This window comes from Candoia aspera, chromosome 2, assembly GCF_035149785.1.
Source record: "Candoia aspera isolate rCanAsp1 chromosome 2, rCanAsp1.hap2, whole genome shotgun sequence".
Classification (NCBI taxonomy): Eukaryota; Metazoa; Chordata; class Lepidosauria; order Squamata; family Boidae; genus Candoia; species Candoia aspera.
The window spans coordinates 244,995,784-245,023,225 of NC_086154.1; the positions used below are offsets into that span (position 1 = coordinate 244,995,784).

The 27,442-nt window shown below is 39.5% G+C and overlaps 2 protein-coding genes across 4 annotated transcripts in view; one reads left to right on the top strand and one right to left on the bottom strand.

Annotated features, from left to right (window-relative positions):
- Positions 1-10,485, top strand: part of HMGCS1 (3-hydroxy-3-methylglutaryl-CoA synthase 1) — a 29,560-nt gene extending 19,075 nt beyond the window's left edge. For all 3 annotated transcript variants that reach the window (XM_063295691.1, XM_063295690.1, XM_063295692.1), the window contains exons 4-10: positions 566-730; positions 2,138-2,306; positions 3,242-3,412; positions 4,246-4,352; positions 5,450-5,575; positions 6,468-6,628; positions 8,592-10,485. In XM_063295691.1, the coding sequence (XP_063151761.1) occupies positions 566-730; positions 2,138-2,306; positions 3,242-3,412; positions 4,246-4,352; positions 5,450-5,575; positions 6,468-6,628; positions 8,592-8,684 (992 nt within the window). In that variant the 3' untranslated portion in view covers positions 8,685-10,485. The remainder of the gene's footprint in view (positions 1-565; positions 731-2,137; positions 2,307-3,241; positions 3,413-4,245; positions 4,353-5,449; positions 5,576-6,467; positions 6,629-8,591) is intronic.
- Positions 10,486-14,694: 4,209 nt separating this feature from the next.
- Positions 14,695-21,517, bottom strand: NIM1K (NIM1 serine/threonine protein kinase). The gene is made up of 3 exons (XM_063291125.1): positions 21,225-21,517; positions 19,632-19,900; positions 14,695-15,463 (listed from the first exon to the last, which is right to left on the bottom strand). Exons 1-3 carry the CDS (start codon positions 21,511-21,513, stop codon positions 14,714-14,716), a joined length of 1,308 nt encoding a protein of 435 aa, XP_063147195.1. The 5' UTR covers positions 21,514-21,517; the 3' UTR covers positions 14,695-14,713.
- Between the last annotated feature and the right edge of the window lie 5,925 nt (positions 21,518-27,442).

Consider the following 27,442-nt stretch of genomic DNA (forward strand, 5'->3'; position numbering starts at 1 on the left):
GGCCAACTTTAAACAGTCTCAGGAATAGATTAGGATGGAATAAAGCCAGTGCTCTCAGAACATAAGTTAAATTAGTTACCACATCAAGTGAATTATGTAAACAGTGTCCATTGAGAGTTTACCTACTCTGTTTACTTTGGCTTTTTGCACTTTTAAAACATCAAACTAACAAATCTGGCGTAATTGCATTTTTTCTACCTGTTAGGAGTACAGTCATAAGCAGTTTTCTTGTTCTGAGAATGGTAGCCAGGATTTTAAACATATTCATTATTCCACTGATCATGCAAATGGATAGTTTGTGTGAGCATCTATACAAGTGAACTGGCTCAAAGATCAACAGAACTGAATATAATAATTCTATAAAACCTCTCTCTTTCGGTGTTAAATACTGCAGTTTTTATTTTCTCAGAGAAATGAAAAATTGAAAGGACTTTCTCACTTCTTCAACACTTCCCATGTTCTATGGATTAATTCTAGTCCTGCATAGTGTATCTCAATATTGGAAAAGCAGCTTATTAATAGATACCAATTCAAGAATTCTTTCAAATGTGATTTCTTTCCATAGGATTGCGTGGGACCCACATGCAGCATGCATATGACTTTTATAAACCTGATATGGTATCTGAGTATCCTGTGGTAGATGGCAAACTGTCCATACAATGCTACCTCAGTGCATTGGATCACTGTTACACTGTCTATCGCAAGAAAATCCGTGCTCAGTGGCAGAAAGGTATGTCTTGCTGGAAAATGTAGTTTCAGAATCAGACTTCCTTATTTTTCTTTGGGATACTGTTCTTTTCTACAACATTTTGAAAGCTACTACAGACCTAAAATATTTCCCATCCACACCTGAAGATGGCACAAAAATCTTTTACTGGTTTAGGAACACAAAAGATCTTGAAACTAAATGTTTACTGCAAGGACACTGTAGCAATTTATTAATACTATTTTGACTCGGGGGGGCTTTGTTTTAAGTAACAGATTTTCAGGGATGTGTTTTAATAATGCACAAGACTTGTGAGTTTTTAAGAGGAAGCCCAACTGATAATTTTCAGAAAGTGGGGAAAGACTGGATGGGGAAAAGGAGATATTTGATAAAGGGGAATGCTATTCCAGTCATGAAATAGTAAGTATGTAAGAAGCAGGTAAAGTACATTGTAAATAAGTGACCTGTGCTAAATTGAAAGAATGGTAAGGAAGGTATGGGTATGCAAGAGTAAGGTGTAGTTAGAGCACAGCATTAAATATATGTTTATCCTGACACGTTGATTCTAAATATTGACTGTAATATAAAATGACCTATGCAGAATTTAAATATACAGGAATGTTAGTGTTGTGCTTTTTTTTCATTGTGGAATCTTCCAAATTTAGAGATGCAGTTGAGCAAAGCATCATGAATATAAATATTACTAGTAAATATTCTTGACAGGATGATGTATGCATGACAATTATATGACTCAAAAAAAATGTCTTAAGTATTTACCAGTCATTAAATGTAGCAGCTATTCTGCTTCTGGAGAAAACCTAATCCTGTTAGAATAACATTCTTTATGCTCACTGTAATGATTGCCAGTAAGAGTATGGGCCCAATTCAGAGTGCTAATTATAATCCATTCAAGCCACATATAATGCAGCGTTGGGTATATAAGGGATCGATTGATCCAATATCATTCTGCCTACCGCCCTGACATTAGGGAGGGCCTGCTGAAATTCCATTCCCATAAGAGATAAGAGGTATGTGGACCATGACACAGGCATTCTTTCTAGTAGCCTACTTTGGGCAGCCATCGTGCTTTATTAAATTACTCATCAAGTCAGTTTTAATTAATGTGTATTGAGGCTTTAATTAAACCAAGATGGTCTGTGTTTGTTGCCACCCTGAATCTTGTGAAAGAGATTTATTTATTATTTAACAAATTTGTTAAATAATAAATAAATGAAAGATTTATAAATTGAAAACTTAAACATTGTTTTCAAGAGTCTTAATTTTAGAATAACTGACATATTTACATTCCAGTCCTATGTATACTTAATTGGAAATAAGCTTCGTTTTTTCAATGGCATATGTGGGATTTGCAGTTTTAGGCAGAAAATTTCCAATGTGACATTGTTTTGTTTTGTTTTTTAATTATTTCAGAGGGAATTGACAAAGACTTCACCCTGAATGATTTTGGCTTCATAATCTTCCATTCCCCATATTGCAAACTTGTTCAGAAATCTGTAGCTCGTCTGCTTCTGAATGACTTTCTTAATGACCCAACGCCCACAAAAGAAAATGACATTTACAATGGCCTGGAAGCATTTAGGTAAAATATCTCAATACAAGAGACACCTCAAAAGCAAACACTATTAATGCTGTACTTAATGGCAGTATATAATTGAGTCCTGCTGAGTTATGTATCCTGATTTTTTTTTATAGTTCTTCATTGGTTAAAGACAAATTGTACTAAGCCTCCTGACAGATAGCTGAAACAATGGGTTGTGTCCAACAGTGTTTATCTACTAGAGGAAGAGCATGTGCTGAACAGTTGATGTTTTATGGATTGGCTTATAGATAAGGGATGGGATGTGGGATGAAGAGATACCTGTTTAACCTTATGGGGGGGAAGAGTTATTAAATTAGTTTATACTTGTTGTGAAGGTTGGAAGTCACTTCTTTATATATTTCTTTTTCTTTATTATATTTCTTTTTTCCTGCACTTTTTCTTCTTTTTTTCCATTCTCTTATCTTTCTCTAAGTTTAGTTCGTATTAGTTTTTACTGTTGTAATTAAAATTCTTAATACAATTATATTTAAAAATATAAAGGAAGAGCATATGCCAGGGGAAAGGATTCTCTTTCCTTTATAAGCCATCCCAGCACATGCCCTCGATCTGCTGTGGAGTATCCAGGGATCCTTGGTAACAGACTAGGGACATATAAAGAGAACGCAGAAAAGAATGTGGGAGAAAGCTTCTTTGCACAATTCACGATGGATAACTGAATTGTAACATAATCCTAAATGTAGTTTCTCAGAAGTACGTTCCAAAGAATTCAGTGGAATTTATATTCTAGTAAACAAGTTTAGGATGCGAAGCTTTAGGATTGTTCCTCATATATCAGCATAATCCAAGCATGTAAATCTTTTGCCTCTAGATAAGACGTCTCCCAAGCCATCACTAATCCCAAATCACCCAGTCATACATCAAATTGGAGAAGGCCTCTGTATGTAATTTCTTCTACATATTTATCTTGTTTTCAGAGATATAAAACTGGAAGACACCTACTTTGACCGAGATGTGGAAAAAGCTTTTATGAAGGCTAGTGCTGAAGTCTTCAGCCAAAAAACAAAGGCCTCTTTGCTCGTTTCCAATCAGAACGGAAATATGTACACACCCTCCGTCTATGGCTGCCTTGCTTCTCTCTTAGCCCAGTACGTATGGTGGGAATATGGGAATATGTTGGAGATGTATTGAAATGATTTGACTGATTCAGGGAGCATATTCTTAAAGCCCAGTTTTAATCTGACAAGAAACAGAGACAAATCCTCAAGTTGATAATGGTGTTTTTATTGTAAACTCCCCAAATATTTCTTTTTCCAGAGACAATATAGGTGTTTCTGAAGCTGTAAATGTTGGTCATTTACACAGCATTAATGTACTGTTTCAAAAATCCAACCATTCCTGAGAAATAATTGTTTTCTGATACAATTATTTGTATCTGATACATTTTGTGGAGTTTTGTAAAGGATAAACATGGGCAGGAAAATCACTGTGAGCTCCTTGAGGAGAATCAGGACAAAAGAAAAATGTGAAGAAAAATGCATGTGCCTTTAAACAGCAAGGCTGCCTGTTTTCTTTTTACCTGGATGTAACCATTTGCCTTGACAGTGACAGCCAGTAACTCTGTCCCTATAAATGTGTGTAAGAGAGGAGGAGGAAAGTGACAGGGATCAGTGTGAGAGAAGATACTAATAATTACAGCTCAAGAAGGAACAAATATATTTCTGTTTTAAAAAGTGCATTCTGGACATGAAATAGAATAAAAGACAAAGAATATGGGATGGACTTAGCTTTTTTCCCAAGAGCAATTGGGAAAATGAGGAAAAACGGAAAATACTAAGTTTCCTAAATTTCATTTATTTAATAGAAAATATTGCCTGGAACAAGCCAATTACATTTTCTCAATAAATAACCAGGAAATAAGATATTTTGCTTCATCTTCTTTAGGCTTTTTTGTAACTACTTGACTTCCTATAACATGCAGGTACTCTCCACAGCAACTGGCAGGACAAAGGATTGGGGTTTTCTCATATGGTTCTGGTTTTGCTGCTACCCTCTACTCCATCAAGGTTAGCCAAGATGCAACCCCAGGTGAGGAAAGCAATCAAGTGTGTGTGTATACACACACACAAAATAGGATATGGCCAATTTTGAATTCCTATTGGGTGTAAATACTAGTAGTTGTTTGTAATATTTTGACTCTGTGCAAGCACACAATTCACATTGAGAATCTTGGATTTAAAAATTTAAAAAGTGTATAGCTCATGTGGTTATTGAGATATGAATGTATATGTATGCTGATGCTTCCTGAGGGACTTTGGAAGTCAAAAGTTGCTGATCATAAATAGAGAGGTGACCCAAGTTAGGGAAATGCCAATCTTTGGCAGCTATTAATTACTGGATACATTTTGGATCCAAGTGTTGTCGTTAGGTCACATTCTTGACTCTGAATCCACTACTTATCCCCAAGTCTTCTCTACAACAATCTTTTCCTCCACTTTGTGTTCTTCAGGTATTTTCAACTCACATCATTCTCAATATGGTCGGCATTCAACAATCCGGAGGGCAATAGATTAGGAAGATACTCCCATGTATAATGAAAACCTCTTTTTGTACAATATATTAAAACTAAAGGAAATCACTTCTGTGGTCTACTATAACTCTCTCTGAAGCAAGTTGCATAGTAGGGCTGTGTGGTGTTTCAGGTTAGATTCCAAAGGGATGCTTTGGCTCACATAAGGGTGCAAGTGCAGCATAACTTGTGGCTCCTTAAAACAACTATATTGATGCAGTCGCTTTAAAGAGTTGCTGACAGATCTTGCATTCCTGGCCCCACATGCTCTGAAACACATTTTGTATTCACATCTGTATCATTGTCCAGCCCTATTGCATAGATTTAAAATTTATGTATCAGAATTTATGGTGAATCCTGTTGTAAAGTGAGGTATAATTGTTTATGCTGGCAAGAATGTCAGGAAACCTTAAGATGTGAGCCATTCTGCTTTACTAGTCTCTTTGAGTTAATGCCATTATAAAGGGTCACAAGAATTTCTATTCTGGGATATTTATAGGAAATATAAATATAAAAAGTGTTGTTTTTCCTAGCTTTATTCTTGCACGTCCAAGTATATAACTGTTTGTGTATAATAATCATGTTTTCAAGAAAGCTTAACTTCTTTATACCGCAGGCTCTTCTCTGGATAAAATAATAGCAAGCCTGACTGATTTGAAAGCAAGACTTGATTCAAGGAAATGTATCTCACCAGAAGTATTTGCAAAAAACATGATGCTAAGGGAAGAGACTCACCACTTAGGTGAGTGGTAGAGGATCTATAATGTATTTGTCATAGTTGCAGTATACCCATGGAAATCAATAGGACCTATATTTGTAATAAGTTCTGTCCATTTTAGCGAGTTCATTGTTTTGTAACTAATCCATTGTCTTTTCTGGGATGACATTAAGGACGCTGTACATTACAACTGCAGAGATAGCAATAATAAAACAATTTTAAAAAATAAAATGAATTTATAACTTTTCCAATTATCAGGGAACTTGCCATCCAACTTAAATTAGAGGTATGTGGATAACCTGGGCAATATCCAGGAAATAACAACTTCCCATTTGTGATCAATAAGGATTTACACTTTAAGCCCTGGTTCCATCTCCTTTTAATTTCTGAGCTGAATAATCTGAGTATCATATTTTGTTCTATAAGCCTTGAAGCATGAGATATATAACAGCTCCTACTGAAAGAGGAATCATTGAGTTGATAATTGGGGAGGTTACTGATAGATTAGGTTCATGAGCCTTAAAAAAATTGTATCAGTTGTGCTAACATAGCATGTAGCACTACTGCATTTCTAGGCATCGTAACACTTGTACCAAGGCTTGATAGTACCATGTCATCTCCAAAAATATACACATTTGAAGAAAACAAAAATGGCTGATAACTTGTGGGATTTCTTTGTTCAGGTATAAGATTGTGTTAGATTTTAGATATTTTTATTTTGTTAAGGAACATAATTTTAAGAAAAGAATACACTTGTCAAACTTTAATTCACTTTTTACTTTTATTTTTGGCACTCTTAATATTATTCAGAGCTATGAGCATCTGAAAAAGTGATGACCACTACAATATGCTAATACCTGGAATAAACTGCCTATTCAGAAATTCTGCCTCTCCCCCCTCCCCCTCTTTTTTACAGCAAACTATATTCCCCAGTGTTCAGTGGATGATCTTTTTGAGGGAACATGGTACTTAGTACGAGTCGATGAAAAGCACAGAAGGATGTATGCTCATCGGCCCATGCTGGGTGACAGACCTCTGGAAGCAGGAGTGGAAGTTCATCTGGGCCTCGCTGGCGAGGTATCTATACAGTCATGCAATCCCCCTTCCTAGTACTCAAGGGCAGGTGCACTTATTGAGTGGGTTGAACTCTTAACTATGGTTAAGACTGCATAATTGCAGATTCACTCTCCCCTTCTTTTTAAACTATGACTTTGCTGAAGTTGGAGGCTTAGCCAACTAGAAATCCTGGTTAAGTGGAAACTTGTGAGCCATAAATACTAACTAACATTAACTATGGTTTAAGACTGCATACTTGCAGATTCACTCTCCTCTTCTCTTTTAATTATGACTTTGCTGAAGTTGGAGGCTTAGCCAACTAGAAATCCTGGTTAAGTGGAAACTTGTGAGCCATAAATACTAACTAACATTAACTATGGTTTAAGACTGCATACTTGCAGATTCACTCTCCTCTTCTCTTTTAATTATGACTTTGCTGAAGTTGGAGGCTTAGCCAGCTAGAAATCCTGGTTAAGTGGAAACTTGTGAGCCATAAATACTATCAACGTTAGCGCTGATCAGTTCGTGTGAGTCAAGAGGAGGTATTCTTTCGGAGGAAGTGCAGAAATTTGCTTGCTTTCTCCCAACCATAGTTCCCTGCTACCTTATATGTTGACCAGCCCACAAGAAGGTTGAATGTTAACTTTCCCTTTTGCATTTCTCTTTCCAGCAAAATACTGTAAATAGCAGAGCATTAAATGCATGTAAGCAAAGTACATCTGTATTTGCTATTCCGGCAAATCACAGTCTTATATCCTATTAAATCATGTATATCCTCACTTTCTTGAGCTAATGTAAAAGAACCTTCTCTCACATATCCATAGTTCTCTGTGCCTGGCATGCAGATTTTTTTTTTAATTCACAAAATGATTGCAAAAAGTTTCTCCCTTAAAATAACATCTTTGTATCAGTCCCTGCAAGAAAAGTTTGAAATAGTCCCATCCCAATATTTAGAAGGCATCCCAAGATGCAAAAATTAGCCCAGGGCAAGCCACACTTAATCAGAAGCATTTCTCCTATGCACTGCATTTAGTTGTTGTGGCTCTATGTATCATCCATAATTATAAATTGGGCTTCCGTTAAATTTGGAATATACGATAGCAAAAATTATTTGTCTCCATTCTCCAAATTTTAAAGTATGCCCAGTTACTTCATGCTGTTGCTATTCAAACTTATTTAATTATTATTTATTGTCACCAATGGGCTTTAAATCTGGGGCATGATTTTCTTTGGGATTTCTTCTCTCAGTAATTTCTTATTTCAGATACTTGTCCATGCTGTTACCATCACAAATCCAGTACAAAATGGCTTATTTGGAAATCATGAAGGACATGATGTCAGGAAGCTGACATACTTTGTTCAGTTACTCAGATGAGAACATATCCCCACCCCCAATATATGGCTGGCCCTGACCTGTTCTCTCCCCAGGCACTTCAGTCAGGAGAAGTGAAGTTCCCAATTGGTGATATATAGTATACTTTAGTCTTGATCACCATTTAATGGTTTTAGTTTAGTGGTATAAACTATTTTTCTTTTGCATTTTTGTTTAATGATTCTGTATACTGCCCAGAATCACACTGTTTGAGTTGGGCAGCCATACAAATGTTTTATATAAATAAAATAAACATGGTAATTCTCAACCAAATAATCTGTTACACCCAAGTGTGAACATTTCCTAGAGATGTTCACAGTTGAATCCTTTATTATGCACTATAGAGAATTGTCTAGACCAGAACTGTTCAACTTTGGCAACTTAAAGATGCGTGGACTTCAACTCCCAGAATTCCCTAGACAGCATGACCAAGTATTTAGTACTATGTAGACCAAGTATTTACTTAATACTTAGACCAAGTATTTAGTATTTGTTACTGTTTCCTTGTGTGTAATTAGGTTTTCTCAATTCATTTTGAAACACAACTTTAAAATAACTGTCAGTTTTGCTTTTTGATGGGGTCTAATCTGTGGCTTCTTTCCCTTTTCCTAGCACATTCCCAGCCCTGCCAAGAAAGTACCACGAATTCCTGCAAAAATGGACACTGAAGCAGTTGCTGTTACCCTTTCTAATGGGGAGCATTAAGACACCTCTGTGAGGTGGAAGCTGAATGGATGTGGGGAACATGAAGGATATACGTGGGATTAACCTGTTATAACCACATTCTGCTGTACAGTACTGCTTAACTGGGGCATGAAAAATGTTAAGCTTAAGGCTCTGTGGTCTGATGCAGTTTGTTGATGTATGTAGTTTGATAACACTAAAGTTCTTGTGCTTCTTGGAACTGAAATTACCAAGGGCTCTTTGTGAAAACATAATTAGTTTTTGTTAAAAATAGTCATGGTTCAGGACTAGGTTATGTAACTTAGGCTCAGGAAAACTTCAGTTGTCCTTGTCCTCCCACCATTTTTTGACTAAGATCTGTAACATTTTGTAAAACTAGTTTCCAGAGAGGAAGCCAGGTTTCTTATAAAAGCCATTATTGAGATCAGTTAATGTGACTTAAAGCCTTTCATATCTCTATTTGATCTTTAGTGTTAGGGTCCTATGTGCCTTAACAATAAAAATGCCCTAAATCTTAAACATAACTCTGATTCCGCTTTTCAGAATTCCCCACATATTTCAGATGGGTGCAACTTACTTGTTTTTCAAGGTGCTAATAATTGGATTCAGTTTTTTTTTCACTTCTTGTTATTTCAACCCTATCCAGAAAGCTGCAGGCTTGTGACTATTGATAATCTGGTTTCCATTTGTGTATGTTTACACTTTTGTAAACTTCTTTCCTTCCCTTCTCCCAAATATAACTTTTCTGTTCTAGTAAAACTAAAACATGCTGGGAGACAGCAGACTTTCTTCATTAAAGGTACTGGCCAAATAGTGGCCATTTAGTTCAGAAATGGTTGGAAAATGAATTTCTTAGAATCTCTCTCTTGTAATCATTTATAAAGGTTACTTGAGAGTAGGGTTTCTATAATTGGCTTCCAAACAATAAAGACCTTATCTGATGTTCAACCCAAGAATAATGCTCTTGAACATCTTGCCCTGTTTTAGGTAGGTGTTGAGAGTTGTTCTGCAAGGATATCTGTGGCTTTGCACTCATGTATGTTCTTTCATATTTCAAGTTTACTAACATTCAGTTTTCACCTCTGAAGGCACACTCAAGGACTGTGTTCTCTAAGCACTTAAAGTAGAGCAGATATTGCACAGTTTGAAGACAACTCGCCAGATCTGCATGGCAGCTTGTTAGATTTGGCTCCTATATTGATTGCCAGTCTGAGACAGCAGAAAACCAGGGGCTGTAGTCGAGGGCAATACCTTACTTGTAGGCTGCCTTTGGCCTGTGGGTTCAGCTTAAGCAGCGTCCCTTGATTTTTGTAGACCTACATCAGACTAAGTGTTTGAACCTTTGCAAATATAGGCTCTGCTGAGGGAATCCATTTGCCTTTTGGGTAGACTGGGGTGAACTGGAACTTAAGAGAAAAATGCTTCCTGTCTTGTAAAATACAATGCATTTACATTGAAGTTTCTGTCTGTTCTGGTTTCCTTTTCCTTTAAAATAGCTCAAAAAGCTTCGTCTAATAAAACCTGCAGAACTAGTGGAGATTGTGCAACTGTCACAAGGTGCATGGTTTGGGTGATACATAGCTTTCCTCTTTTTTAAAGTCACAAAGGTTTGGCAATCTCTACATCTGCACATCCTTTGACTTAACATGAACAGATTAAACCGGTGGCCTAAGTGCTGTGGGATTCATTTATATGTCAGAAATGTATCCAGTCCATTGCAGGCGATGGATGGGCTGAGAACTGTAGCACAAATTTAACCTTTATAAACCTCACAAACCAATGAGGCAAATACCTTGTAAAAATAAATGTTAAACTCTTTGAACCTTTTGTGTCAGTGAAGTTATGCTTTGTATCATATGAGCCTGACAAGGCACTTCAAAAGGCAGATCTAATTAAGCAGTTGAATCACCATCATCCATGTTTGCACTGAATGCTACGATACTTTAAAGACTAGCACAGTTCTATGTATATGCTTTCTTGGATCATAGTCCATGTATCAGATGCATGGAATACATGAATCATGAAAATAAAATTATCTTTGAGGTGCTGCAAGTTCTGGGTTCTGCTGCAAAAGACTAACATGGCTACTCTCTTCGGGCTGCTGCTGTACATTCAGATTATATATGCTTTAGAACCAGAGCAAGTCTTGACATGTCCTCTTCTGCATCATCATTTTAGAGAGATCTAATTCAACAAATGGATTTGGAAATTGAGTTGAGAGGCTAAATCAGATCTCTGAAGCTTTGCTCACCTCTATGATGGCATATCAAGATAACCTGAAGTTGGCCTTTGATCTTCATCTAAGGATAAGAAAGGATGCACAGATATGAATGGGCATTCTCATAACAGGCAGCAACAACTTTCTGTCCCTCAACTAAAGATGTGAAGGCCTAGAAAAAAATGGGGAAATTAGAACTCTCTCTCTCCTATTTTTCTCCCTTGGGGGAAAAATACATGTTGCTTCTGATTTTTTCAAAGTTTTTCCCCTGAATTATTTTTCCTTTCCTTCCTTCCTGTTTCTACTGTTTGTTCATTCCACTTGGACAGAAAAGGTGTGCTGTAATATAGTTCCACGCCTGCAGACTGACAAGAGAAAATTGGTAACATCAGGAAGTTGCCTTTTGAAGAACATGCTCCTCTTGATCAGAAACATTCTGAATATTTATAGCCTTTTCTCATACCTAATGTGAAGAGAGTCAGCGCAATAGTGTGGTGAGAATGAATGGATCAGAGACACAGAACTGGAAAAGACCGCAAGGATCATCTAGTTCTACCCTCTGCAATGTGCAAGAAGCCAGTTGAACTAACCATGAGAAGTGGCTGTCCAGTCTCTTCTTAAAATCTCCAGAGAGAAAAGCCTACAACCGCCATCAGATCATGTATCGTGCTAGGCCATAATGTAGTTAGTGTGCTTTTTTGTGGCTTTGCATTGGTATGAACTCAGTATTGTGGTATGCAATTTGTTTATGGTTTAATGTGTTGTGTGAATTCAGCTAACTCTGGCTTATTCAACAAACTATGGCTTAGTGTGATTTGTGAACCCCATCAATCGGCATGTGAGAAATCAGAGGAATTTCTTATGGGAAAGGCAAAATTAATTCATGTATGATCTAGATTTAACAGTAAAGTTGGGTGTTGATGTAACTACTTTGTGGATTCCACTGCAACTGGAGTTGGGAGCTCATACCTGTAAGCACCAAGTATTCACAGCAATCCAAATGGCATCTGCAGAACCCCCAAATTACATATTTTAAAATTTTGGCTAATATTCTATGACAGCATCACATCCTGGCATTAATGAACACTTGTTAATTCTGGGTGAAGAACTGGTCCATCTCTCTGGGCGTGTTGGATGACACAATGAGGTGGAGTTGCCCCTGATTTAAAAGCCCTACTCTTGGCATCATTTAGTTTTCCTGCTGGGCTATTCCAAGTAGCCAGGAAGCCCCCTCTCAAACTGGCTTTGGCTAAGCCATACCTTTCTCCACTGGAGAAAGCATCAAGCAGTTAGAGTGTCTGCAACTCTGGCTATCTCTTGAAGGGAGCTTGCCAGATGTTCTCCACCTCTAGAGAACTAGCCACCTAAGTCAATGGGCTTTAAAGAAGGTGTTCTACCATTGCTATTTGATGATTGAATCAGATTAAACAATCTTATATGCAAAATAAATGCTTTGTTTTCACAGGAATTATGGTGCAAAGGTTTATTTTAAGAACCAAATGGTGTGGCGTTTGTTTCAGAGTTTGTGCTAAAGGGCAGATACATTAAACATAGTTTTTTGATGTAGGGTTTCCCATCCAGAAAAACGAAATTAATTACTTTAAAAAAAAAAAAGGTGGGGGATGTCTAAGAAAACATCAGACTGTGACCTGGCTCAAGACTACAGCAAGTAGCAAAATATTTTACTCCTACTTAGCTTCATTCATGTCAGGCTCCCTAGGTAGACTGACTAGAAAATGTTATGTCCGGATTTGTAACTTCACAAATACCTGCAGCCAACTTTTTGATGGTGGATGCCAGCATGCTCATCTTCCCTATATTCCCTATCAGGTTAAGAGAAAGATACTCCTCCCAAGTGACATTGTATGCTCTTTCTCAACTGCCTCCCCCTACACGTAGTGGACCTTTATCCTTTAATGTGCTACTGCTCCCTCTCCTGGATATGTGCATGCTGTAGAATAGGGTTGTTATGCTGCTAGCACCCCAGCTTGCTCCGTTGCACCCTCTCGTGGCCTAGGACAGTGTTTCTCAACCTTAGCAGCTTTAAGATGTGTGGACTTCAACTCCCAGAATTCCCCAGCCAGCCAGAAGTCCACACATCTTAAAGTTGCTAAGCTTGAGAAACACTGGTCTAGCAGGCCACTCTTTTCAACCCACTGTCCACTTGTCCTTATTTGTAGTCTCTAGGCCTATAAACATGCCAAACTGTCTCCTGAATGATGGCAACCAAGTGGCTATTTCACAAGTGCACATCCCGTTAGAAACAGCAATGTTTCTAATTTCTCTCTTTGTTGGAAGTGTTAAAGATATGAACCAGGCCACGCGGGTTGGACACTGCATGCCACTGTGCCTACTTCAACAACAACAGCAGTGTCTAGTTGCCCTTTGTGCCTGTTTCTGGAGCTTTGCGGTGTGTGGCACTTAAAAATTTTTTTGCTCTTCATTAAAATACAAGTCTTCCGTCTAATTGCAGCCATTTCTCCATTTTCCTATATAGGATACAGTCATAATGATTAGTTCTTGTCCTCCAAGCAGTTTTATCAATTGCAATTTTACAGGAAAAAAAATTGCATGGCAGAGAACTGATAAGACACTCTGTTTTACCCACAAAACACACACACACAGAAACACACATTATTTCTCAAATGAATGCATAGATAATGATGTATTTAAAAATATTGCAACTCCCTAAAATGGTCCTAAAGCAGCATTTCTCAACCAGTAGTACAGTGACTCTCTGAAATCCAGAAAGCGCTCAGGAGAAAGGCAAGCCAAAAGCAAAGCCATCAGTCTCCCACCGTGTCAAGGCAAAGGAACTGAGCATCATGGTGGAACCTTTGCTGCAGTTAGGGCCCAAAGCAATCTTCAACAGATTTCAGCTTAGAAGACCCTCCCTGCAAAGACTTTGAGCTACTCAGCTTTGTCTCACTATTTGGGTGTAACGTTTTTGTTAGGGCTTATGGAAAATACCGCTTCAACTTTTGTTCTCATTCATTACCTGGGCATGGGCAAACAGTGGCCTCTCCCACAGTGGCAAACAGGGTTTCAGCCCCAATTAGCTCTCATTCATTTTACAGTTATAGCAGTTGGTCAACATTTTTTGTTTTTGTTTGTTTCCTAGCATTTTCCTTACAGGTGCAGGGTCCACTTTTTTTTTGGATCAACTGAATGTTGATTTGTTGGTTGCGATAGGAATTGTTGCCCAAGCGTGACATCATGGGCTGAGAGTGACTAGCCCAAAGTCATCCAGCTGGATTTCATGCCTAGGCAAGACTAGAACTCACAGTCTCCTGTTTTCTAGCCTGGAGCCTTCACTGCTAGACCAAACCAGCTCTCAGCAGTTGGTCAACAATGATACTAATAAAGGAATGCTTGTAAACATGGGCATGTCCTCAGAAAAAGTGACTTTTTAAAATTTCTGGTTTGTTTCTTTGGCAGAGTGATAAGGCATGAAAAGTTGAGAACCACTGACTTAAATTAATAAATGTGGGAGGAGAGCAAATGTTGTGTTTATTTGTGACATTACCCAATTGATGCCTGCATCTATCACAACAGAGTAAACACACTTCTATGCAGTATTGTTTCTCCAAAAACCAAGTTTCATCTTCTCCCCAGGTACATTTTGAAGTCTGAAAAAAACCCCTACAAAAGCAATTAAATCATAGAACACGTAGGATTTGGCCTTAAGTTTTGTGAGTAGGAACCATGCACCAGAAGCTTTAAGGCATCCTTTTTATTTTTTCAAAATTACAAAAATGCCAGTGGCGAGGGCTACCTGGTACCAGACAAAAGGGCTCCAAAATGTTGCAGCAGACTAAGCCAGGGAGGTGCTTCACAAAATCAAGCAGAGCTTTGATGAATATTTGTGGCCCCGATAGGGACACGGATTTTTCTTTGACCTTTGTTTCTTGGGTTCAGGTTGGCTGATGATAGGAACAATCTCCATGGCCCGTTTCTTCTGCACTCTGTGAAGAACAATTCTGTAAGTCCCAGTTATTGAGCTGTGGGAATCTCTCCCGTGGTTATTCTGAATGTGCTCTTTTGTGATTCCCAAATGGTTCAAAATGGTTTTCACCTCAGCCTCTTCCTTTCGGAGGGTTCTGCCCTCTGACAAAAATTTGGGATCCAGTTTAAAGGGTTCAAAGGGCTTTGGGTATTGTACACCAGTCATCCATTCACTGTTCATAATGTAATCAACGGAGCAGCGTTCTGATGGAACTGGCTGCAGGACCGCCCAGATCAGTTTCTGGCAAGATCCAGACAGGAATGGCGGCAAGCTATATATTCCACCAAGAACGCATTTTTTCAGCTTGGCCACCGTGTCTGCCTGAAACGGCATAAGCCCCGTAGTCATGAAATACAGAAGGATTCCTAGGGCCCAGATATCCACATAAATCCCAATGTAGCTTTCATCTCTGAAAAGTTCTGGAGCAGCATAAGGAGGAGAACCACAGAACGTGTTCAAGGCTTCCTCTTTCTGACTTACTGTGCTGAATCCAAAATCTCCCACCTTCACACATGTGTTACTGGAGTAGAAGATGTTTTCAGCTTTCAGGTCCCGGTGAATTATGTTGTTGTCATGCTGCAGAATAGAATTTAAAAGTATATAGATACAAGCAAAAAGCCAAGGCAGACAGTCTAATATAGGAAACCAGCTGATTATTTGTTTTAGGTTTTCCAACTCTTATCTGGGCTACAAATGCACATTGAGACATTTTAATAAAAGCATTAAAACAGAGCAGTGAGGAATAGTAAAGTATGTTAACGATTCTTCTGTGCAAAAATTATCAACAGGGGTTCCATGTGACAGGAAAAGCCAAGACTCCGTAAGGATACTGCAGTCTCTTCCTTGCATTTTCACCTTCTCCCACTCCCACCCTCAAATCCTCGCACTTTTCTAGTCCTTTGACTTGTAGGAATATAAAGAAAAGCTTGTGGGCTACCTTACATTCAGCTGCACTATAAGATATCCTATGGTTGGGGTTCTATTTTATACACCTTCCCCTTCCAGACAAAAACCCACTAAGTGTCTTTGGACTACAATACCCAGAATTCCCAGCTGGCATGATGAACTGCCTTCTCCAGTTGCTACTGCTGATTCTCACAGAGCAGGGGGAGTGTTTTCCCTCCAGGGAGAGGCTATCCAAACCAAGAGCCCTGTGAGGAAGACCAGCTGGCCTGCCCCCTCTAGGGAGAGGTCATCTGGGTCCCCAGAGCAGCCCATTTCCATCACAGCTGGCCATTGTGAGAGCCATGAAGAACTAAGCAACAACAAGAAATCATGGCTGAGGTCTCTTCATGTCCTTTCCCCTCCCCATCCCCAGTCTCAGCCTTGTTATCCACAAACCCCAAAATTTGGTTCCACCCGAAACATTCTCTACCATCATGTTCCACACACCCTGGGTGTTGAACCACCCCCACAAACAGACATTTAAAATTGGGGTTTATAATGATGTAAAACTAAAGGGCTTTACTCCATTTTGTTCTGCCCTTGGTCTGGGACCCTGTGTCGAACGGGATGATCTTCCTCATCTTCAGTCGCAAACCATGGGATGGTCTCATTGCCACTTGGTATAAAGATGCCAACCTTGGTGGTCACATTCTTGGCAGGAATAGGCAAAATATTCCAAGAACAAGTTAGCCATATTCTCCTTGTCCTTGGCAAAATCACATGAGATGAGGCCTCTGAAAACAGGAATTATTAATTGCACTTTGGAAACTATATAAGATAGTCAGAAGCCCCCATAAGCTGGAACTTCGATGCAGACTTAAGCAGGGGGGTGCTGCATATTTGGTGGCTGTGAAGAGGTCTGCTTGCTGTTATTTCTTTGCAGACCCTGGACTGGCAGAAGAAGTGTAAAATCCATCTTTCTTTTTCTTACTGTCTTCTTATATTCTTATATACATATTTTATTGCTGTCTTGTGTTATGTTATTATGTAATCATTGCCTTGGAATAAAGCCTTAAGTACTCATACTGGTGTGGTCACTGTTTCCAAATCCAGAACAACTTGTGACCCAACCCTGCTGGCCTGGGGACAGAGCAATATGGGGTTCCCAAGGAATATCTGAAAAACCAGTGTTGATACATTCACTCCAAAGCTATGACAGTATTTTGTACAACCTCCATATTGTTTTGCCCATCAAGTCTGAGTTTGATGCTACCCCAGTAGCAATATAGTTGTGCCTCTTTTAAACTGAGGCTAAAGTTTCGTACCAGTTTTGTATCAGAAGTGGCTAGAACTGCACACACGAGGCAGCAATTTCTCTTGATTGCATTATTCTATTATACCTTTTTATCACACCTTAAGCCAGGGATCAGCCACTTCAATTAGTCCAAAGGCTGCATTAGCCTTGGTGCAGTATGTCAAAAGGAGCTAAGGCCACTTTTTAATGATTTAATCATTTCAGTTATTTATTTATTTATACTTTTATCCCGTCATTATTTTTTTTATAAATAACTCAAGGCAGCGAACATACCTAATACTCCTTCCTCCTCCTATTTTCCCCACAACAACAACCCTGTGAGGTGAGTTGGGCTGAGAGAGAGGGACTGGCCCAAGGTCCCCCAGCCGGCTTTGTGCCTAAGGCGGGACTAGAACTCACAGACTCCTGGTTTCTAGCCCAGCACCTTAACCACTAGACCAAACTGGCTCTAATACTTTATTAATTATTTATACTGTTATATTATACAACTTTCAAAATGAATGTAATATCTTGTTAATTTTTAACAAATGAAATTCAAGAAAAGGCTGCAGCTTTTCTCTGTTCCACAGATGATGATGTTCCACTCCACTGATCTCTGTTCTCTGCTGATGAAAAGAAAAACCACAGCTTTGGGGGTGGGGAGACTAGACGAGGGGCGGGGGGGACTCTAGGTGTGTCAAGTGGCTGAACTGAATAGGCAACCAGACTGGGAAAGAGCACTGGGAAAAAATATTGGGCGCCGCCTAAGACACCCCATTGCCTTCAGGCGTTCCCAGCCATCTCTGACTACCTGTACCAATTCCCTGCGTTGCCTGACACTGCTTCCCCTTCCTGATGTTTCCCAACCACCTGCTGCTCCACCTGAACAACTGGAAATCATTTAGAGAAGAGCGACAAGGATGGTGAGGGGCTGGGAGGCTAAATCCTGTGAAGAAGAACTGTGTAGGTTCAGCCGAACAAGGGGAAGGCCAAGGGAAGACACAATAGCAGCCTTCTAGAATTTGAAGGGCTGTCCCAGGCAAGAGGTTGTGGATTTATTCTCCATAACACCCGAGGATAGGGCAAGAGCCAATGGAGGAAGCTTAACAGAGGGAGATCCAAATTCAAAATAAGGAGGAATTTGCTGACCTTGAGAGCTATTAAGTAGTGGGACATCCTACCGCCTGGCTTGAGTTTTTCAAGATTGAACAGCCATTTTTCTGGAATGGTCTGAGAATTTCAGCTTTGGGTGGGGGTTCAACTAGAAGATCTCCAAAGTCCCTTCCAACCTTATGAGTTTATGGTTCTATAAGCAATATAGGAAGACTGGGGGACAGGCTGGAAAGCACTGAGGAATGCAGTCAGTGTCGACTGGAAGCAGGCAGGTTGCGATTACTTCAGACCATGTGAAGAGGCTGAGGAAGCAACAGATGAAGAAAGCAGGTGGAACTGGCAGGCAGAGCAACAGGAGCTGTGAAGAACTAAGGAGGCAAAATGATGTTGGGTACTGCAGGATTGGATGCAAGCAAGTGGAGATGTTCAAAGGGATGTGAAAAGGGACAGATGAGGAATCAGCTGGGAAACAGTATGGAGGGAAGCAACATCAGGCAGGTGGGCAGAGACGGTGTGGAGGATGTGAGGAAAGTAACTGGGTGCCTTAGACCACACCCAACAGGCTCCTGGCTGGCTGCCTTAATCATAACATGGCTTGGCAGTGAATGCATGCTGCTGTGACATGTACCACTCACGCCCCTGCCTTCTTCCTTGGATTTGGAAACCATGCCCTGTTTTGAAGCTCCTTCTTTAATTAGGAGACACTTGCAAGAGAAGCCAGTGGAGTGGAGCAGAATGTAAGGAAAATGTGTTTGCCCCGTCTCATGGCAGTAGGTTGTATATGTGGGTCTGTCTCTTGCTCTGAGAACTTTCAATCTGAAGAACAGGCTGTAAAGGCTTGAAGTTAATAAACAGAGGGAAGATGATAGTGGGCATTCCAAGAAAGACTTACAACATGTTTATTTATTTATTTATATTTCAAATTTCCATCACCGCCCATCTCCCCTGAAAAGGGGACTTTGTTGCTGAAGCTATATGAAACAAAAGATTCCATCTAACTATAATGATAGAATAAGCTGTAGGTATTTATCTTGTGATATGTACAGCAGAGAGCCCCCAAGGAAAGAAATACAGTTCTGAAACACGATGGGACGAAGAGACATGAAATAAATTGTGGTACGTTGTGTACCTCCCTCCCACGCACAGCTTTGATATACAGAGGAGATTTACCAGGGACTCTCTTCTCCTCAAATACCCGATTGAAAGGCAGAGAAATACAGTGTCTTGCCTTCAGTTGCAAAGTTAACACAGTCTTGATCATGGAAAGAATTGTTAATCAACACATCACTGCTGTAGGGAAAGCTTGTCTTGCATTCTCTGCTTTCAATGAAAAACACACCCCAAGAACTGTGAAGGCACTGGTAAAACCAAATGCCCCTGGAAGTCCTCCAGAGGTACTGAGCTACCACAGTCAACAACCCCAGCCAGCATGGGCATCTGGAAAGGACTCACCATATGTTTAATGGCAGACACAATCTGGGAAAAAGTGTGCTTGCTCTCTTCTTCCGATAACTTCCCTTCTGTCGTGATTTTAGCAAAAAGCTCCCCTCCACTAGCATACTCCATGACCAGGTATAGTTTGGAGAAGGTCTCCATGACTTCATAAAGCCTGATAATGTTTGGGTGGTGCAGCTTCTCCATGCTAGAAATTTCACAAGAGAGGAGTCTCTGGGTCTTGTGGTCTAATTTACTTTTATCCAGGATCTTGATGGCTACTTTTTCTGAAAAATACCATTTTTATGTTCACATTGTTAGGAAACATGACTAATCTCTTGCTTAGGAAAGAAAGAAAAACAATACAAAACATTATTCAAGAAAAATATTTTGAGAAGAATTCTTCTGCTGAGACTATCAAGGGTCAGTTCAAAGCTTCTTACCACAATTTCACTTAAATCAGCCCCACATGCATCTGAACACACCATGGAAAGTAGGTCTTGCCACTTAAAAAGGAAAAATTTAGAAAAATTGAATTGGATGCAGGCAGGTTGAAATGAGGTAACCTGAGTAGTTCCTTAGATCATGGCCAATCTCTGCACAGTCCTCAAACCACTGATGTTTACAACTAAGGTTGACATGTGACTGGTATCTCCCATGATCAGTTAGGTATACTTAGCTATCTTGGGCTTATAATATGATTATCATATCTAAAGATTAGTAGTGGAGATTACAAAGACTTTTGAACCTAATTTAGTCCTCCAGCATGGACATCCAGCCTGCTTATGTAACAGGAAAATCCATCACAGGCAGCCTGTATGCTTCAATTTTCCTGCATCAGACATGGGACAAAAGAAAAAAGACCCCAACAATTTGAGCTGCACTTACAAGTTATTCCCATGTTTCAGTTTAGTTCAGTTGGAGTTATTGATTCTCCTGTAATGCTCAACAGCCAGCAAAAGCCTAGATCTGAATAGAGGCAAGTTGATTTATGTGAAAATTGCTGTTTAAGCTGCTGGTTGATAAAGACTTTGCTGACCTATGAATTAAAAGAACGTTCACAGTCTCTTTGCCTTACATGAAACTCCATGATCCAGCACAAGAGCTTCATGGAGATGATCCCAGGTTATTTTACACAAAATAATGTTCATAGTCTAAATCAGTGTTTCTCAACCTTGGCAACTTTAAGATGGGTGGACTGGGGAATTCTGGGAGTTGAAGTCCACCCATCTTAAAATTGCCAAGGTTGAAAAACACTGCTCTAATGACTACCCACTTTTTTGGCTCTCTTAATTAACTGCGCTGATCAGACAAATAACATGCAACTGGAAAACTAAGAGAGAATAAACTATCTTAGCAGAGGTCTATTTCAGGAGGGTATATAAAGTATGTTAAAAGAACAGTCAATGCATATTTTAATCTTTCAGATTTGGCATTAACTGGGATGATTCAGTCTCAGTTATTGCTTCCAGGACATACCTTTTCAATACACATATGGGAGACACAGAAGACACAGAACTTCTACACCCAACCTAACATTTGTCTGTGCCTTCTCTTTGGCCTACATAAACCCTCCATAAACTCAAGATCCACCCAATGCATTGTTCTTACCTTTGGTCAGAGAGTGTACTCCAAGTTTCACTTGGGAGAAGTTCCCACTTCCAATTTTACCTCTGATGCTGTAAAACCCAACCCTCTTCCCCAGAGTTAATTCTTTTACCACTTTTTCATCCTGGGACATATCCAGAATGAGTTTCTCAAAAGGCCTTAGGTGGTGTTGGTAGCCTGGCTCATCTTCTGTGTACACATCTTTCTTAGTATGGTTCTCTCCGCTATCTTCCTGACTCCATCTCGCATACTGGTGGCTCCCTGGTCCTCCATTGCAATAAACTGTGGTCATAGTCCAGGGAAAGTCACATATTCATGAGATATAATAAACTGATCCCAGGGAAATCTTAAGAAAGAATCTGCAACAGCAGGAGCAAGCATGAGTTCAAGATCAGTTCAGCACTGAGTTTATGTGAAAAATTATTTTTTGTGCTAGCAACATATTGCAAGTTTCTTCCGATTAAAGTTGATGGATGAGATAGACCCATTTGCATCCAATGTTAACTAGCCAATTTTAACTGCTGAGGAAGGTATTGGTGGTTGTGACATGCAGGCTTAATGAGAGATTTGCAATCGAATCTACAAAGTCATCATCACCAAAGCAGGGAATGGTGGTGCACCCAATTTCATACTTCTGCAACACACAGGTTTCAAGACACAAATCATCCATAAAAATTAAGTGCTGCTGATTCTGAATACATTCTGATCCCTTAGAACAGCTGATCACATCAAAGAGGGGTGATGGGTAGAAGTTCTTCTTCTCTTGATTCAGATCTCAGCCCAAGAACTGAAAGCTGGAATATTCATTCTTAGACCCTTTGGTCAGCAATGTTTATGCTCTTATTTGGAAATGCTTGGGCACTCTTACAAAACTCTGCTGTCAAAATCTCACCTGTGTTCCTTTTCGTTGCCACTGCGAGGGGGGAAAAGGCTGACACTAGAGGATGCTAGGAAGAATGTAAGTTGCTCACTGGCCCAAAAGGCTGATGGAAAGAAAATAATGTCCTGTACTACTGAAGTCACATGGAAGGACAGTGAATGATCAAATAAGGGCTGTCATTGCAACCCTCCTCAGTTTAGAAGATGGCTTGCTTTCATATTTCCAGTCTTCTCCAAATGTTGCCAGTTGCATGTCTTCCTAAAAGGAAAAAGATGCAGAGACAGGTGGTCAAGCTTTGCATATCTCTGTCAATGGGTGCTTTACACATTAGTGACCTTCAAGGCACCCATGTCTTCTTGATAATATCTATAGAATAAACCACAATGAATTGTACTTGAATAACCCACAAAAACATGGTTTACTAACTACAGAGGCTCATTCCAGATGATATGTTAAATGAAATAAATCATATTCTGGCTGAGCAAAATGCAGGACTCAACCTGAGAATGGAACATTTGAGAATTTTAAAATTTCATTCAGTCGCAAAACATATCACCTCTTCCAAATCATCAGTCTGACGGCATCACACGAGACTATTTGATATAGACATTCAATTTGAAGAATCAGTTAAATCTGGCACTGTGATATGTAAGCACTATTTATAGCTTAGCATGTTGTGGGAATCCAGGCAATTGTAGCTTATCAACAAACAATGACTTAATGCAATGTACAGACCCGATCAGTGTTGGAATTTTAGCCAAAGGAATCGTGAATTTAAATTTTTACTCAACTATTAGATCTTTGGATGATCTCGGCCTGCTCATTCTCTACCAAATAAATTGTATAACAAATTGCTGTAGGGAAAAACAACAACAACAACAACAACAACAACGGTGAACATGGAAGTTTATTACATGCAGTCATACTGAGGTTCTTGAAGGAAAGGGTAAACGAAAAATGAAATCAATCTATGGTATGACCTACAGGTTAAAAGAATAATGAGTAATGCAATGATATGTAAAGACATGTACCTTAAGGATCCACCATAATTGGGATTGGTGATATAGCACTCATTAACTATTTACAACATACCATAATGGCATCTGAAGAACTCCCCAGTAAAATAAATAAATACATTGTTGCTTTTTAAATTATATATCTGAAATCTCATAAAATCAACACAACTTGTGGGATTTTAACATTCTCCTGAAATTAAGGAGATTAAGATTACAGGATTTGTCCATCTATTTTCTATATTTTTTTCTCCCTACCGTTATATGAGACTGTGCGATAATGCTTGGGACCTGAATAGACTGCTGCGTTCTGTAGTACGAAGGCAATCCTAGCATTTCTTGCCCAGTTATTGTTGCAGGCCATTGGGTGTGTGTGTGTGTGTGTGTGTGTGTGTGTGTGTGTGAGTGCATGCCTTCAAGTCAGTCTTGACTCCTGGCAACTGCCTGGACAAATCCCTGCAGTTTTCTTGGCAAGATTTCAGAAGTGGTTTGCCATTGCCTCCTTCCTAGGGCTGAGAGAGAGGGACTAGCCCAAGGTCACCCAGCTGGCTTCATGCCTAAGGAGGAACTAGAACTCCCGGTCTCCCGGTTTATAGGCTGGTGCCTGAAACACTACACCCAGTGGGCTCTCTTGCAGGCCTGTCGGACTCCTATTCCCACTCTTCTAGTTATGCCCAAGTGTTGCCTTTAAAGCTTCCTACAAAAGAGCTTAAACAGTGCCAATAGAAAAACCAACTCTAGTGGTGACTTGTGCAGAGAGACATGCGGCCAAGATGAGATTGTACTATTAGGCTCATTGCTCCTTATTGACCCAACCTTCAGCCATACACCCCATCTGATTTAGATGGCAGGCAATGATCGCTGTTTTGTTTTTCATGAAAAAAAAAAGCTGCTTCACTGCAAAGGTCTTAAGTCTCAGGACTCTTGGATTTCTGACAAAGCAAAACTAGAAACTTAGCATTGTCTTTCTATGCACAGTTTGCAGATAAAGAGAATAGAAATAGCATCGCAATCTAAGAGCAGGGCTGCTTAGAACAGCAGCTGCAGACAGTTACAGCAGCTATTTTTACAGTTCTATTTCACTGCTCTTAATCTTAGCACACATGCCAAATTCAATTTTAATAAATGTGCCTCATGGGTATCAGAACACACATACTATTACATAATCAGGACACAAGCTTAGGCTTTGAACAAAAGATTGTGGGTCAATTTATGACTACAGCACTACAAAGCACCAGAACATTTATCTGACCTTTTAGATGAAGCTCCCTACTTACTATTCTGCTTCATGTATTCTTTATTTGTGCCATGTTTGCTCCGGTGAATTAGGAGAGTTGAGAACAATTGGAGAACAAATGGAGTTGGACTCCAACTGAGCAGGTCCAGTTGAGATGCCTGGGGCCTGGTTTTCTTGTGTTACCTGGGATGGGTGTAAGTCAGTGACTCTCAATGAAGTGGACAGGATCCTCCAAACTGTGAGTTTGGTCACCTGTTTATTGGGCCCAAGTCCCTCCTGAATTGTCAAAGCCACCCAGAAGATGACCTACTGTTGGGTCCATCTGTGTGTGTGTGCGCACGCGTGCACCTTCATGTCCCTCTTGACTCCTGGTGACTGCCTGGACAAGGCTCTGCAGATTTATTGGCAAGATTTCAGAAGTGGTTTGCCATTGCCTGCTTCCTAGGGCTGAGAGAGAGAGACTGGCCCAAGGACACCCAGCTGTCTTTGTGCCTAAGGTGGGAGTAGAACTCGCATTCTCCAGGTTTCTAGCCTGATGCTTTAACCACTAAATAGCAGTAGTATTAGTAATAATATAAACTGACAAGTTGACTAGTTAAATCTTTTATTGTTTTGGACATTTTATTTATTTTCTTTCCTGCTCCCTTCTAACGCCTACGTTTCACGCAAGGAGGTTTGCAATTTTTAAAATCAATATAATGTTTAAAATCAGATCGTGGGAAACAGGGTAACATCGAACTCCAGGTGTAGAGTTCAGTCAATAGCTGATTTTAAGTTAGGTTTCAAAACAGCTATCACTTTGTTTTCAGGACATACAAAAACATGAAAGAGCACAGCCTCTTTTTATTTAAATACGACTTATTAAGTATTGTGCTCCCTTCTTAAAAGCTGCAGCTACTTTATAGTACATGAAAAGGCATCCAGCTGCAGCCTCCTTCTCATCTGATCCTCTCCTGTTTGTATTTTTTTTCCTTTGATCACACTCACCAACCTTTCTCCCACTTCTTTGAAATACAAAGTACACAGCTACAAATATGTGGGGGTATAATATATAGACAATATTTTAAATTAACTCCTTCTTTGGCCCACCCTTCCCCCCGTTCTTTGAAGAATCTTTGTCACTACACTACCAAAGGTGAAATGGAAGAGAGGGGATCTCTTATAACAGCCATTTTCACTTCTTTCAATATTCTCTTCCTACTCCTTTCTCATAATAAACTACCTTTCTACCAGCGTTTGCATATCTTAAAATTTCCCCCTTTTTAATAAACTTTCTACCAAGCTACAGAATTTACCCACTTGCCTTAGGGTTTTTTTTTTGCCATTTATAACTAACTTGCAATTGTTCACTCCATTTCCTTTTCAAACACAAGTACCTTGGTCTTTAACACATTAGTTTTCAGATCCATACAGCAGGCTTCATCATACAATCTGTGAAACATTTGCTGCAAATTATGTGGGTTCTCAACCACCAGTACAGCAACATCTGCATACCAAAGTACACAAACATTCATATCCTCAACTAACAGAGCTCTAATGTCACCAGAACCATTCCTTATACTTTTACCCATAAATACATTAAACAACCAGGGGACATCCAATATCTTGTCCTAGTCTATGCCTAACATTTCTATTAGCTAAGCATTCCATTTATTCTTACCTATGCTTACTGCAATCAAGTACCAATCTCATCATGCTCATCAAACAACCTCCAATTTCTATTTTATAATATTTTGGCCCAAAGGAAAGAAGAACCAAAAGGATATAACCAAAGAGAAAAAGACTATGTTTTTTAAAAGTAGGTTGTGGTTCAAATAAAATTAGGCAGCAGCAAAAGGGACAGTGTAATTATTAGGCTTGCAAAAAACTAGGGGTGGCCCTGCCTATAATAGCCAAAAATGAAAGCCAAGAATTGCACATGCTCTCTGGTTTAAACCTGGGTATTTCTTGGAAAAAGAGTTTGCTTTTGGGTATCCATAAACTTAGTTCTCTGAAATGCAAGACTACTGTATTATGAAGAGAGACACACTCAAGCTTTTAAGTGAATAGCCATGCATGGAAAAAAGAAAATCCCCACTATTTTTGCTAAAAACATTCCCAGTGAATACATTGAAATATACCTATGCTCTGCCTAACCCATGCCAGTTAAATTTGTACCAGTTTACTTAGCTCATTTACACAAGGCCCAACTTTTCAACAGTGCAGATCCAGCATCCTACCTGCACAGAAACCTTTGCAAAGAAAAGCAATCTCCTCTACCTCCAGAATACCAAGGAAATGTTGCATATTGAGAATCCAGATGACAGTGGAAATTCTGAGATTTCTACCTGGTCTTTAAAGCGCAAGAGAGTCTGCAATCCAATACTGTACATCGCAAGATTCAAAAGAGCTAAAGCTATTTTTATATCCATGGTCATACACTCCTCGTGGCATTTCATTCACTTACTAATCCATCCTGGATTTGTTTAACCTTTTGCTCCATACCAGCCTGCCACAAATCACGGCAGCTACTTTAAATTTATTTGTTTATATTAATTTCTGCAGTCTAGAGGCTGTCCAACTTCTTAAGACTCTGGCCTGCTTACAGCATTAAGAACTGTAAACAATAGCAGTAGAAACTTAGACTGCCTACTTCTGGAAATACAAACACTTAATCTAATAAAGTTCATGGCAATTTGAGTTTGAGACCATGCCTTAAGTCGTCAGTGCAAATTTTCCCAAAGATCTATGAGTGACCAACAGATCTGAAGGTCACAGAGTTTTTCAGTGCATACAATTAGTTGACTCCTTTGTTGCTTTGGCACTATATTTGTAGGAAAAAGAGACTGATGAACAGAAAGCTGATTTTCCCTGCTATGATAAAGACTAAGATGGCAAGAGAAGGTTTCAAGGAATCCTACTGCAGATTTAATATTTTTCTGAATTACTTACTGAGCCATTTGGAAGATCACACCAAATCTTAGTTCACTGTGACATGAATAAGGTGTTGTTGTTTATTCGTTTAGTCGCTTCCGACTCTTCGTGACTTCATGGACCAGCCCACGCCAGAGCTTCCTGTCGGTCGTCAACACCCCCAGCTCCCCCAGGGACG